Raw genomic sequence first — 15,857 nt, 5'->3', positions numbered from 1 at the left:
AAAAACTAAGTGATAGCTCTCCACGTGTCAAAAGGAACTTAGGTTAGATGGTGATAGACTATCAAAAATGTTGCTTGTAATGTTGCCCTTATGACCCAACTCCTAGATGGTGTTTATATAAAGCGAAATACTTACATGCACACTACACTATATTGGCAAAAGTATTGTGACCCCTGCCTTTACACACACATGAACGTTAATGGCATCCCAGTCTTAGTCCGTAGGGTTCAGTATTGAGTTGGCCCACCCTTTGCAGCTATAACAGCTTCAACTCTTCTGGGAAGGCTGTCCACAAGGTTTAGGAGTGTGTCTATGGGAATGTTTGACCATTCTTCCAGAAGCGCATTTGTGAGGTCAGGCACTGATGTCGGATGAGCAAGTCTGGCTTGCAGTCTCATCTCTAATTCATCCCAAAGGTGTTCTATTGGGTTGAGGTCAAGACTATGTGCAGATCAGTTAAGTTCCTCCACCCCAAACTCACTCATCCGTGTCTTTATGGACCTGCTTTGTGCACTGGTGCGCAGTTATGTTGGAACAGGAGGGCCATCCCCAAACTGTTCCCACAAAGTTGGCAGCATGAAAGTGTCCAAAATGTCTTTGTAGGCTGTCGCCTTAAGATTTACCAGCACTGAAACTAAGGGGCCAAGCCTACACCCTGAAAAACAAGCCCACACCATAACCCCCCTACACCAAACTTTACACTTGGCACAGTGCAGTCAGGCAAGTACCATTCTCCTGGCCACCTCCAAACCCAGACATGTCCATCGGATTGCCAGAGAAGCATGACTGGTCACTCCAAAAAACACATCTCCACGGCTTAGAGTCCAGTGATGTCATGCTTTACACCACTGCATCCGATGCTTTGCATTGCACTTGGTGATGTAAGGCTTGGATGTAGATGTTCGGCCATGGGAACCCATTCCATGAAGCTCTCTATGCACTGATGTGCTAATCTGAAGGCCACGTGAAGTTTGGAGGTCTTTAGCTATTGACTCTGCAGACTGTTGGGGACTTCTGCACACTGTGTGCTTCAGCATACGCTGATCCTGCTCTGTCATTTTATGTGGCCTATCACTTCGTGGCTGAGTTGCTGTTGTTCCCAGTTGCTTCCACTTTGTTATAATACCACTAACAGTTGACTGTGGAATATTTAGTAGCAAGGAAATTTAATGGATGGACTTACTGCACAGGTGGCAACCTTTCACGGTACCACACTTCAATTCACTGAGCTCCTGAGAGCGACCCATTCTTTCACAAATGTTTGTAGAAGCAGTCTGCATGCCTAGGTGCTTGATTTTATACATCTGTGGCTATGAAGGTGATTGGAACACCTGAATCCAATGATTTGGAGAGGTGTCCCAATACGTTTGGCAATTTAGTGTATATGTGAAAACTGTATAGTAGTTGTACTGGGAAATTCTGACTTTGCTATAAGAGATATCTTAAGGTAAATAAACATAAAATATATCCATTCTTTTAAGAAAGAAAAGCATGAAAGACACAAACGTTTACAAAACGTGTTTAGTACATACAATTCCATTTATTACAATTAACTTAAGAACTACTGTTAAACTGTCTCAACCAAAAATCCCACAATGTCCAAAACATAATAAAAGATAATATTCATTAAAAAATAATACAATAATCATTTTCTTTGTTCTGTATACTGATGAAAGGATAGCTGGAAAATACAAAATGTATTACCAACACAATACAACGTGCATCAGCTCCCAAAGGATATCATTCTGAAATGACATAAATCATACCTCTCAGGTTTAGATAATAAAATGTATACTTCTCTTTATAAAAATAAGTTACAGTCATGATTTTACTGCTCTGCATTGAACAAAATAGTTTTACTTTCCTGATAAACACAGCAATGGATTTTGTACAGAAAATGAAAATAAAATGAAACAATGAATTCAAGGGTGAGATCAGATGTGCATCCCAACTGTTCTGTTTTTTTAAATGAAAAGTTTCCTAAATCCCTTAGATTAAAAAGAAACTGCTACCTTGTATCTTCAGGGCATGACAGTGTTTTGTAAATAGCCCCCCAACCAGATACTCAGCTAAGCATTTGCACTCTTCCAAATACTGCGTCTGTCACAGCTGATGTCGGGCACTAAAGGGAGCAGTGACATTACTCTCCTGATCGTGTGACAGTGCTCAGGCCTAGCAATTGGCTGGTAGACCTGCATTTTGTCACATGGGAGAAGGTCAAAAGCTCCACCATACCTAGGTATTGTCACAGGCAGGAGCAGCAAGGGAGTGCTGGCAAGGAAAGTATCAGGAGTTTGGGGTTACAAAGACACTGTCACTTTGCCTTGAATGGTTTCTTTTTAACATATACCTGTCATAAGAAACATATTGGAGCTGCCACTGCATACTGTAAGTGCTAGCTGCCATATTTGCCTTGCGTCAAGTCACAGATTCGGATCAAGCAACAAATGATTATCACAGAATTTAGAATTACACATTTTCCAGACTTGCATTGGGTAAACAGCTTCAAAATATTGGAGCAATAGCAACAATATGATACCCAGAGACTTAGCATTATCATATATAGAGAACAGCAATGGCAGCCTATGCACTTACCTGTAGGCAAGCTATGGAAATTCAAGTACTCACATATTCTTAAGCAGAAAAAGAGATTTAACTCCCCCTACCCACCGCCCCCCCCCCCCCCTTCCAACCTCTGTAGTAGGAAGCACAGTAAAGTGATTCATCCTTAAAAAATAAACCCAACATTTAATATTCCTGATATGTGCCTGCTGCACAATGTACTTGTATAAAAAAGTATATTGTTATTTGCTTTCTTTGTGCGAAATCCCTGGTGTTCCCCTGTGTCCCTATCAAAAACTGACCACACATGGTATGAGAGCACAGTGTAATCAGTTCTCTAGCTTTTCTGAGAACTCAACCAACTCTTCTCCAATGATTGGACTTGTCCTTACACCTCTGACATAAACATACAGCAGGAGCTCTGAGAAGGGGAGCAGAGCCACTTGAAGAACTTGAACATTTGAGGATGAATTGCTTCACAGTGTCTGCAGCCACAGAGGTCAGTAACACTCTTCAAGGGTCAAATGCTCGATAAGTCTAGGGGGTTACATGAGAGACTGTATCACTTGCCTGACTCTCTGCATCTCCGTCTCCCTTGATCCTTGTGATGAGTTTGTTGCAACCTATTCTGTAAGGCCATCACGGTCACACTCCTGCCTCCACCTTATACAATGCAGACGTAAAAGCACCAGAACCAGCTGTAGCAGGGAATTAGGTAAGTAATACTGCCTGTTCTGCAATCCCCTTGACTTAATGAGCATTTGACCCTTGCAGTGCGGATGAGCCCCTCTTCAAGGGTTCTTTTCTGTTCTGCCCAGAATGCACAGTCTGGCCACAGATTTACGTTAACGTGATACTAATAAAAAATCAGTTCAAACTCCCTTTCCCCACTAAATTAGGGATTCAATAAACATTCACAAAATTTTGATTTATGAGAACTGACATTCTATAGTGACTCAACAAGCAACTGCTGAGTAATAAATTGCTTAGAGAATAAGGCAAATATCATCTGGTACTCAGCTTCGCTGAGCACTGCAAGTGAACTCTGGTCACTACATTGGTAAGCCTGGTAACTTTTGTTACTACATAGCGATAAACACTAGGCTCAAAGGGTGCAATCATTCTGGGAATACATTGTGCATTAGGCTGCTGATGCATGTACTGCATTTAATATTTGTTGAAACAATTTAAAGTGTTTTCAAGGTTATAACCTTGTCATTTTTTTTGTGTTGTCTGTGTTCCACTGGGTAAATGTCTCTTCATTTTCTATCCCGAAAATACATCAGGAAGTGAGAGGAAATCCCCTTTTAGGCATTTGCCACTGGAACTGGTGCTCCCACCATCGGGAGATGTGTGTAGAACACCTTTGTCTTCATAAATAAAATTAATTTATTTGTGCATAATAAAAGTCACAAGTCAAATGCAACATTTTGGAACCACACAGGGTTCCTTCATCAAGGCAAAATGACCCTCAATAGCTGGTTCTGAAATGTTGTGTTTGATTTGCAAATTCTATGAAGCATGAATAAAGGAATACAAAATAGGTGTACTGTGAACATATTACATGGTGCCACCAGGGGTGGAGTGACAACTCATGGTCACCCGGGCAATAGGGGATTATGGGGCCCCAGTGTCGTCGCCCACACACAAACCACACCCAAAAAAGCTTATGAAAAGGTACCAGGGGCATCTAATGGGGCCCCCTACAGATCCCGGGCCCTTGGGCACTGCCTGAGCGCCCAAATGGTCAGTCTGCCCCTGGGTGCCACCCATCAGTTTCCACAGCATCTTAAACACAAAGCTGAATACCGATATGGTTTGGGGGTGAAGATACCCCAAAGACCAACTGGAAGATTAAAATCACATTCTGTTTCAAGGGCTTATAGCTGATAGTGGTTTTCTTATGAATGACAATGACCACTGTGAGAAATTTAAAGAATGAATCACAGCAGTAGGAACACAAACAAGAACAAAAACATGAGAGAGGTTTTAACTGTTCCCTGTTCTTATTATATCATTGTTCCATGAAAATGATTATTATGTTTCATTAAATGAGGTGGTAAATGTAGTTATTGGTTTAGGGAACATAAGCCTGATAATGACAAATGATTGTGTATTACATGGGTTTTTCTACAAACACCAGATGCAGACCTGTCTATGCCACAATACTTAGGGACACCACCTCCTTATTTTCTGCAATCTCACTCTATCTGGACGGATGGATTTAGTCTAATCAACCAACAGCACAGGTTTGAATCCGCAGAAGTGTGGTTCCCTCTGCATTACTGCTTTGAGAGGCTTCATGCATTAAAGGAGAACTCCCTGCTAAAGAAATATGAAGGGGCATTAAAATGCAAGCCTAACTTACCTCGTCTGCAGGCTAGCAATTTATTAAAGGGCATTGCCATGGATTTCCTTCTGCAGGTTTCTATCAGAAGCCTGATCTGAGTGTGAGAAGATCCCATGCACACTACTCTGGGTATATCTTCACATTAGCACCAGCTGTTACAGTGACCAGAGGGGCAAGTGCTTGGCACAGGATCCTTCCACAAACAAAATATTTATCTACATAGGATCATGTTTGCTACTAAATACAAACAGCACTAAAGGTGGATATGTAGACCCTATCAGTTATTGTGCCAATTCTGTTTAGGTGTGCAGATCAAAGTAAGAGAAGTTTGATAATGTACTTTAAATACAAGTACATGGAGATAACATTTACAAAAACACAAGCTTAATTACCTCGAGGGAGGCATGTCACATCTTAGCAGCAAAAGCCCTGGGATTACATTCAAGTGAATGTGGATTTTCACATTGTTGTGTACAGATGTAAAGAACTAAGAGATATTTGTTAGGCATATGCTTGTAGAGATTAAGGCAAACTGCAATAACTCCTGAGTTCAAAATACAATCTTAAACTTCTAATTGTCTGTAAACTTTTCTGCTATTCCTGAAATTAACACCAGTAGATTGGACAATGATAGACAAAGAGTACACACCTTGCCAACACAGTCAGTGAAATTCTCATCCCAACACAGACTCTGTAGGGTTACATTATTAAAACTGGAGATTGCAATATCTGGTGCAGCTCCGGATAGAAACCAATCAGCTTCCAGGTTTCTTTGTCAAAGCTTAATTGAACAAGTGGAAGTTAGAAGCTAATTGGCTACCATACACAGCTGCACCATATTATGCACTCTCCAGTGAGTGACTGGACAGAAGATCTATCTTCATAAGGCTTACTGAAAGCCCTACTAAATCTGCTCATACACTTCCCATATACTAAGGGAATGTGGCAGCTAAGTTAGGCAACAGTAATCCACAGATTTGTACCCCAGTGTCTGGGGTTAAAAAGACTACCCAAGGCAAAATGTGAATGATTGGTAGCGTGGCTAATTGTAAGGTATAATCAGACTGTGTCTGGAATGGGACCCATTGCAGGGCTGGTCAGTGGGATCTATTTTAATCTTTGTTTCCTACAAATGGGCAGGTTTTTTTTCTTTTTACTATATATGTATAGAACACAGGGTGACATATCTTGCTAGCAACCATATCAGTGAGTAGTCATTATTAGTTTGCACAAATGTCAATTAGATTTGTCCATCTACCAGGAATGGCCTGTCTTGGATACAGCTGTACAGTGCCGTTATTTGTCCACCTAGATACCATGACTTTGGTAGCATTCTCCATAACATTCACCATCTGTATGTTTCAGACAGGCTATCGAGTAATACCTAACAAGCTACTAACTAGTAAAGGATGTCTAAATGTTAGACTAAGCAGCCTGGATTTTCTGCAGTTCATGGCAGAAGATACTGGAAAAGGTAATGCTACTGAATTCAGACTGCTGATTACATGAATACTAGGTCACGTTAGCGAAGGATAGGTATTACCTTGGTGTATGGGAATCCCTATAAGTAAAGAGCATATACAGCTCCAGTGTTTGCCAAATGTGGGATATGGCTTATCCTTACAGGCAGTGGCACTAGGAGAGGTTATGATTATATGCAGGTCTGCTTGGTGGGAGAATATGCTCATTCTGAGGATGGGGACAAGAAGCAGGAAAACACGAAGCACATGGTTTTAACCCACCATAACCAATTTGGAGAGTACAATATCCACACAGGGTCCTCCCATGAAGAGCTAATTCAAGATACCAGTGATGGAGATATGTTCCTGGACGGCACAGTTCATTGAGAGCCAATTGGCTAAACTGTGTTGGTAAACATTATTATTACATTAAAAGGTACACAACTGACCAAAGCCTGGAACCAATGCAAGAAGTTGTAAGCATTTTAAAAAGCCACCGCCACATTAAATGACAGATATAGCTGCCATTACACAATCCCAAACATTATACAATACATACTGTTTTAAAGTAACCATAACGCCTAATAATTGGCATTGTTATGCTTTTTCAGCCCAACACTGGGGCCAGTTTATAAAAAGTGGAAAAATTAAAAGTCCCTGTTGTCTAAGCAATTATATTGGAGACAACTTTTTTCCAGTGCAATTTAGAAAGGGGCAGTTGTAAACAGACTGCCTTTTATTTCTCTCATCTTTCCCCAGTTTTTTTTTTTTTCTTTTTAAATCAGCCTGTTATTTCAGATGGCAAAAGCAATACAAAAACAACCCAAAAAAGTGAAAACATTACCTAAATGCAGCATTTTTAGTGTCCATGAGATGAAGAAGCCTCCGATAACATGGGAATAGATAAATACTACGCACTGCACAAAATCACTGGATCTCAGAGACTCGCATTGCACTCAACCCAGAATGTCAGCAATGTACAATAAGGCAAAATACTTTGTAACCAAAGTAAGCAAAGAAGATCCCAGAGTCTTCAAACCACAATACACTGTGTCATTGTGGGCAACAAATTAAATACATCCACAACCAGTTTCTCAGGAGAAAACAAGTTCATGTCATCAATTTAGTCCGTATGATGAATCCATCTTTCATTCTCAAGTCTGTGTCTGCCACACAATTAGATGGCTTCTTTCTGATCGTCTGCATCTGGGGTTTGCCATTAGGAGATCACCATAGCCCTCATCTGTGTCTCCAGTTTCATCACCTGAACACAAAGGAATAGATGTATACATAAAACTGGAATGTAGCAAGTAACAATCAGTTGCATTTAATCAGTTTAACCTTCTAATCTGTCAACTGTGAGAAAAAAAAAAAAAGACCTGCAATTTTGGGTGTAGGTATAACCCGTTTAAGGGGCCTGTGTACATACGGTTTCATTTCACATCAGAACTATTTTTCTCTCCATAAAACTCAATGGTAACACAAAAATAACTTGAAACACTTTAAGCAGGCCATAGATTGAGCAATTCTTCTTTCCTTCCATCCATTGTAGAAGGAAAGAAAATTGCATAATTTCCCCATGAACACAGTCAGTGTTGATTGGGGAATCCCTTCGCAGCGCTACTGTGTTCTGCCGGTGGGGTGCCGGCCCTACAGCCACCGGCAGTAATCTCATGTACAGTTGCAAGAAAAAGTATGTGAACCCCTTGGGATTACGTGGAGTTTTGCATGAATTGGGCATAAAATGTGCTCTGAACGTCATCTAAGTCACAACAATAGAAGAACACAGTCTGCTGAACATAATACTACACAAACATTAGATGTTGCCATAGTTTAATTGCACATAACATGTAAACATTCACAGTGCAGGGAGGAAAAAGTATGTGAAGCTTTGGACTTAATAACTGGTTGACCCTCCTTTGGCAGCAATAACCTCAACCAAACGTTTCCTGTAGATCAGACCTGCACAACGATCTGGAGTAATTTTGGACCACTCCTCTTCACAAAACTGTTTCAGTGTAGCAATATTCTTGGGATGTCTGTTGTGAATCGCTCTCTTAAGGTCATGCCACAGCATTTCAATCGGGTTGAGGTCAGGACTCTGACTGGGGCACTCAAGAAGGCATATTCTGTGCTGTTGCAGCCATTGTTTTGTTGAATTACTTGTATGCTTTGGGTCATTGTCCTGTTGCATCACCCATCCTCCGCGGAGCTTCAGTTGGCGGACAGATGGTCGTACGTTTTCCTGCAAAATGTCTTGATAAACTCTGGAATTCATTTTCCCATCAATGACAACAATCTGTCCAGGCCCTGAGGCAGCAAAGCAGCCCCAAACCATGATGCCCCCTCCGCCATGTTTTACAGTGGGGATGAGGTTTTGATGTTGGTGTGCTGTGCCTTTTTTTCTCCACACATAGTGTTGTGTGTTCTTCCCAAACAACTCAATCTTGGTTTCATCTGTCCACAGTATATTTTGCCAGTAGTGCTGTGGAACATCCAGGTGCTCTTTTGCAAACGTCAAACGTGCTGCAATATTCTTTTTGGACAGCAAAGGCTTCCTCCGTGGTATCCTCCCATGTACTCCATTCTTGTTTAATGTTTTCCTTATTGTAGATGTGTCAAAAAAAATGTTAGCATGTGCCAGAGATTTCTGTAGGTCTTTAGCTGACACTCTGGGATTCTTCTTGACCTCATGCAGCATTCTGCGCCTTGCTCTTGCACTCATTTTTACAGGACGACCATGCCTAGGGAGAGTAGCAACAGTGCTAAACTTTATCCATTTGTAGACAGTCTGTCTTACCGTGGACACATGAACATCAAGGCTTTTGGAGATACTTTTGTAACCCTTTCCAGCTTCATGCAAGTCAACAATTCTTGATCGTAGGTCTTCTGAGAGCTCTTTTCTGCGAGGCATGGTTCACATCAGACAGTGCTTCTTGAAACCAGTAAACCCAAAACAGGTGTGTGTTTTTTAAGGGCAGGACAGCTGTCAGCAACACATCCAATATCATCACACTGATTGGAGTCAAGGTTGGCTCACTCCTGGCTCCAATTAGCTCTGGGAGAAGTCATTAAGCTAGGGCCTCACATACTTTTTCCTCCCTGCACTGTGAATGTTTACATGTTATGTGCAATTAAACCATGGCAACATCTAATGTTTGTGTAGTATTATGTTCAGCAGACTGTGTTCTTCTGTTGTTGTGACTTAGATGACGTTCAGAGCACATTTTATGCCCAATTCATGCAAAACTCCACGTAATCCCAAGGGGTTCACATACTTTTTCTTGCAACTGTAAACAAATGTGACATGCTTGTTATACCCAAGGTGACCGATGAATCAATTTGGATCCAACCAGCCTGCCCATAGATGGATTGAATTTTGACCAGTCCCTACTGATCAAAATGCAGGTTAGAGAGAGGCACCAGACAAAGCACCAGAATCAAAGATTTAAAAATCCTTTACTATATCTGCTAATAATTATAATGTAGAACTTACTGAAAACAAGGCTTTTATGCTGCATGGTGGTGCTCTGTCTCTGGGGGTAACATTGGTTCAAGGACATTATCATGAAATCCGATTTCTGTGTATAGTTACATTCTACACTGTACTGTTCCATCTGGCATTTCTTATTAGGATCTCCTAACATCTCTTCTCCCTGAAGTTTCATTGATCATATAACTGCAAGCTGCTGCTATTTCTGCTTCCCTGCAAAGAATTTGTGAGATAGGGCTACATCATGGCTAGCTCCAAACACAGCTTAAAACTGCTACCATATCAAAATGTCCAGGGTATGATACTAGGTTTCATTATTGCAGCTTAACAGGGAAGACCAGGCTTATTACAATTATTTTTAAAAATGCTGTCTCTCCCTCTTACCTATCTTGTATAGCCTGTAAAAAAATATCTGTGTACATACCTTTTTCTTTTTTTAAACCGGTCTACCTTGGTCACATGAGGCAGAATCTCCAGCTTCCCTATGTCAGGGTGTGGCTGCTGTAGGGGAGAAGAGGGAGCACCGACATTGGAGGGGCAATGGGAACTAGCAGATGATGACACGGCTCCAGGAATTAACAGCCGATCTCCACTTGCTTCTGGGTCCCATGCTGAGTGGCTGACCTAATGCACTGTGAATACAGGAGGGTGGCCACTCAGCATGGGCATCATTCAGAGAATGCTTTGCATTTTCTGAATGAATGCAAAGTGTTCTCTGACTGGATGAGGAGGAGAGGCGGGGAGGCGATTTCACCAAAGATTTTGAAAAAATAAAACATCAAAAAAGGATGCCAGGACAATATGAACACCCCAAAATTACCAATATTTCAGTTATCAAAGGAAGTGCCAGGCAGAGTTACCCACCTGGGTTCCCATTCTTTGCCCACCTGCTAGAGTCTCACTCCTACAGCATTTTTCATAACAACCACTCTGCCAGAAAATGGTTGAAGAACGGAACAGGGCACAAATTTCACCACTAGCATCTTTGGGAAAAGAGGATATTCAACCTTAGTGCTAGTTGCAGAAGCCCTGAAGCATAGCAATGGTGCATTAAATATAGTGCTTCATTCATACATGGGCCTTACACAGAGCGAGTTTGTGAATCGGTCACAAACCATGAGAGGATGGAGATGGAGATGGGGGCTAATGTGCAGGATAAGGAAGGTGAAAACGTTAATAAACAGGTCACTACAGAGAGAACGAAGATGAGATATAAAGGAGAGGATTGCTGAAAAATTTAAAAGTGACCCCACAACCAAATTAACCCTTCCCCCCCGAATCTGCTGCTGCCTCTCTCTCATCCCATCTTATGATTCTTTCATTCATAGGTCCCTCTTTTTTCCCCTTCCTCAGTTGTACGAGGATGAAGAGAAGTGTAAACACTAGCAGCGCTTTACATTTTTGATTGCTTTTATTGGCTATCACAGCGATCATAAGGTGCAGAGCCACTCTAATTGGTAATTGGCTCTGTACATTGTGCCTTTGATCAGAGCTGTTTGATGACAAGTGTGTTGTTTTCTGTGTGTTTTCTGCAGTGCTGTTTAAAAACAGTGCTCCAGAAATCTATGTTCACCTCAACGTTATTTTAGAATATAGCAGTATGAATAAACTGAAGGGTAATGTTTTATATATTTTTATATATATTTTACCTACAACAAAAACACTGCACACAAATTATTGCAACATTATTGTGCTCCACAGCATTGTATAGATGTTTGGTTATTTGACTTTTCATGGAACCGTTTTTCAGTCAGGCCTGTTACTCTTAAAATTGAAAATAAATATGCTGCACATACATAAACATACATTTGATATATTATACAAAACTATAACAAAATAATCACTTCATACCGATCTTGAAGTTGATGTATCCTTCTCCACCGCTCATCACTAACATAGTGGACTTTCCTGCACTTTCACTGCCACCTACTGGTAATGAAGGGTTGATGCAACCTACAAATGTAAAAATGTTTTCAGACTAACTACTAAGCATTATGAGAATTTCCTTGGGTTATAAATGCAAATATTACATGGTATATTTCTTTTTTTAACACTTGTTTCCATAAAACTGTATGAAAGTGTTAATTTAAAAAAGATCATCACATAGGTTATCAGTACTGGTTCATGAGTGCCACAGCCTCCAAATATATCAGGGCCCATTAATGCCAGATCACAGTGTGCTGCAGTGCAGGGGTTTTGGAGCATTAAGGTGCATTGTGGCACTATGTTAGGCAACCCATTCAAAGTGAATAGCATCTCCAGGCAATAATGGGTACACAGTGCCCTCTCACGGGTTAGTACAATACGTTAGTGTGAACAGCCCCCAATAGAAGCCAAGCAGATGGGTTTATCATTTAAAAGCAAAGAGGCTCTGGCACTCATGCAGTAGAGATTGGGGGATTTCTGATTACTTCAGCCAGAGGCTTTGTCTCACTGGGCAGGGGCAGAGGTGTTGTAGGTAATGTAAGTATGTGACTAACATCCAGAGCTGCATCATACAAAGTACAAAGTGAAGGCCATCTGGTCTACATGATCAACCATCTACTGGGTCATGTCAGCAACAGTCAAATGTCACCTAAGTGACATTGACCAGTCAGAAGGTGTTTGGGACAATAAAGTCCCAACCAAGACCAGGTGCAAGGTTGAACCAGCAAGCAAAAATGAGGCTCAAGATAGGGTCTTCAGTCCCTTATTCATCAGGTCCTTAAATGAAGAGACATCCTTCACTGGAATGACAGCCGCATTGTTTGCTGCTGTGTACCTCAATGGACAATAGAGAAATAAACTGACTCCACACCTATGTATATTTGTACAAAGCCTAAAAGGAGAAGTTCAAAACCAATTTAAGGTGTAATGTGTAACATGCTCCAGCAGTCCCCCCACCCTTCCGATCCTGCCCCTGTGACAGCGGGCAGGGGTTCTTCTAACTGGACCCGCTGTCACAATTTAAAAAATAGTGCAGCTGTGCGGTGCCCTGTCCACATAGCCGTGCCATTCATTTTCAGAGATCTGTGAATGAATAGACTACAAGTACCATCTTCCACTAAGGCAGACAGTTTGTAGTGCTCATTTAACTGCTGGGGTGCTGAAGAGTGCCCATTGACCTTCCTGTCCTTAGAAAAGGTACGAGCAGACAGCTACACTGAGAGTCTGCAGGAGTCTGACATTACACCAACGATCTACTGATCCGGGGGTGCAATGCTTTCCAGGCCCCTGAGGGAAAAATAATGAATGCACATTTTGTTTTCTAAAGAATTATGTGCATTTATTATTTTTTTCCCAAAGGCAGTAGCCTTTAAAAATAAAACTGATCAAAACCATTATAGTTTACCTTTAGCTAGGAAATAGGAACCTTACCTGGAACACTTGCAAAGAATCTTACAGCATCTCGATGACCATGAAAGGAGACTTGTGCATACTCCACTGAACAGTACGGAGGCCTCTGGGAAGAAATGCCCTGGGAACTTTTCTCTTCATCATTTATCTCTTCTGACTTCGCATCCAATCCTAAAAGCACACAACAGTCTAATGATAGAAATGATAAACCAGAAACGCAGCTCAAAGTGCTTCAGCATTCAGATACCTAAAATTTGTAATTTGCAAAACAATCACATGTCAGGGTTAAACAAACACTCTTCTATATAAAACAGCAATACCCTACACTAGCCTTTCTCAACCTGGGTGCATTGAGGTTTCCTCAGGGCTGCCTTGGCAAAATGTCTAAAAAATGCCCAAAACCTGTACACAAGCCAACGGGTGGAACAAGCTTGCCTTTTAATTACACAAAGCCACAGGATTTCATTGTACACCATTACAACCTTCTAGCTGCCAGAGTCCTGACAAGCAATGACATCAGTTGATAAGGAGGATGTCAGCTGCCTGCACAGCATCCTAGTTTTACCCTCCCCTGCCCCTCTCCATCAGTGCTGGGGTCACATGAGCTCAGTGATGGAGAAAAACCGAGGGAGAGCAGAAACACTGGCATACTACTCCGTACCATTGTGCAAAAGTGTATTTGCTTTGGAAGAATAAATCACCTCTAATGTTGGGTGTCCTACATGTGTGGATGTTACTGTATTGTATAAAACTATTAGAATAGTTTTTCATATTGTAAATTGGGGTGCCCTTTTAAAATTATGGACAGTCTTGAGGCACCCCTTTTAGAATGGGGTGCCTCGGGACTGCTCATCATTTTAAAGGGTGTCTTGACTGAAAAAAGGTTGAGAAACACTGCCCTATACTATGGTTTTTTATAATTTCCTATAAATGCTCCAAATCAGGAAGGGAAACCACTGTTAGAGTGGCTTAAATAACTCAAAGGTAAAAAGAATAAATTAACCTGTCAGCCATTAAAACTTTTAAAAGTAAAAGACCAGTTTAAGAACAGGCACTACGAAATCTTTTCCGTTATTTTTTATTAGCCATAAAACTCCCTCCTGTGCACCTCCTTGATTGAATGGATAATAATATCTTCCATCATACTTAAAAAAAAAAAAAAAAAAATACCTTTAGTATCATTTTAACAACAAAATGTTATGCTTACCTGCTCTGTGTAATGGTTTTGCAGAGTAGCCCCGACCCTCCTCTTCTCTTCTTTGGTCCCCCACCATAGCTCTTGATTCCTCCCCCCTGTTGAGTGCCCCCATAGCAAGATGCTTGCTATGTGGGCACTCATGCATGCTCACTCCTGAGCCAGCTCTGCATGTTCATTGACACAGAGAGCCGGGCTCAGCCCCTCCCTCCTCACTGGCTATTATAGCCAGGCGGCATCCCCCTCTCCTGTCAGTGCAACCAGAGGGGAGGACTGTATATGTGTGAACTCTCTTCACCTTCTCTCCTAGCAACAGCAATGGACCAATCAACAGTAGGAAGGGGAGAACCAGATGTTTCGGGGAAAAAGAATTTTCAGTGACAGGATTGTGTCAAGAAAACTCCACCTCAGCGAGAAAGAGCCTGGTCAGAGAAGCCCACAGCCATGTGAGGAACAGCCAGAAGGTGACCAGAGTACTAAGGGATGAAGCTACCCACCAGAGTCGTCATGGGCAACCAGAGTGAGCGGATACCCAATCGGAGAGACCAATGCTGCTGGGTCTAATGAAAGGGCCATGTGGCCACTACTGTTACTACCGTTAGTGCCTGCACCATTGGGGACTACCTTCCAGTTACTCCATAGATCTAATACTGCCTGTAGGTCTGCCTTAACGCATGCCGATGGGCCACAACGTTTAGCCGGCTGAAGAGTCAACACTGCCCCTAACAGTTGCTGTCCTGAGGCCTTGCCGCTGTTGGCTGATGTCACGGGGCCACTCCAGGCTCTGAAAGGATCCTGACCATATTGTTGGCTGAGAGCTCAAGCCATCTGCACTGCACCCTCTCCTGCCTCGGGCTCCAGAGCTGATCATGTGATCACTCCGTTCTTGGGCTTAGAGCAGATGGGGGACAGCTGCAGCATCAGACCGAAGCTGCAGCATGGAGGGGAGTATGTGTGTGTTTTTATAATCCCTCACTTCTACTTTAACCACTTGCCCTCCTGAGGATTTACCCCCCTTCCTGACCAGGCCATTTTTTGCGGTACGGCGCTGCATTACTTTAACTGACAATTGTGCGGTCATTCAACTCTGCACCCAAATTAAATTTACATCCTTTTTTGCCCATGAATCAATCTTTTTTTTGGTAGGGTTCGATTGCCTGTGCATTTTTTAATTTTTGCGCTATACAAAAAAAATTTGGAGAAAAAAAAAAAAAAAAAAAAAAAAAGATATTTTTGACTTTTTGCTATTAAACATGTCCAGTATAAAATATTAAAAAAAATCTAATTTCATTATAAATTTAGGCCAAAACGCATTCTGCTACATGTCTTTGCTAAAAAAAAAAATCCCAATACATGTAAAGTAATTGCTTTATGTGAAACTTATAGCGTTTACAAATGGTGGTATATATACTGGGATTTATTTTTACCAGTAATGGCGGTGATCAGCGACTTATAGAGGGA

General features: G+C 41.6%; 1 protein-coding gene across 1 annotated transcript in view; it reads right to left on the bottom strand.

The window, feature by feature from the left end:
• Window positions 1-1,520: 1,520 nt before the first annotated feature.
• LOC149451108 (C-Jun-amino-terminal kinase-interacting protein 4-like) overlaps window positions 1,521-15,857 on the bottom strand; it is a gene marked incomplete at its 5' end in the record, with an annotated part of 69,545 nt that continues 55,208 nt past the window's right edge. Inside the window, 3 exons of the mRNA XM_089690934.1 lie at window positions 1,521-7,636; window positions 11,717-11,818; window positions 13,223-13,372. Coding sequence (XP_089547060.1) covers window positions 7,527-7,636; window positions 11,717-11,818; window positions 13,223-13,372 — 362 coding nt within the window. The remainder of the gene's footprint in view (window positions 7,637-11,716; window positions 11,819-13,222; window positions 13,373-15,857) is intronic.

Source organism: Staurois parvus, unplaced genomic scaffold (assembly GCF_062004578.1).
Source record: "Staurois parvus isolate SC_StPar_1 unplaced genomic scaffold, SC_StPar_1.0 ptg000548l, whole genome shotgun sequence".
Taxonomy (NCBI): Eukaryota; Metazoa; Chordata; class Amphibia; order Anura; family Ranidae; genus Staurois; species Staurois parvus.
This window is presented reverse-complemented; position numbering and strand designations above follow the sequence as displayed.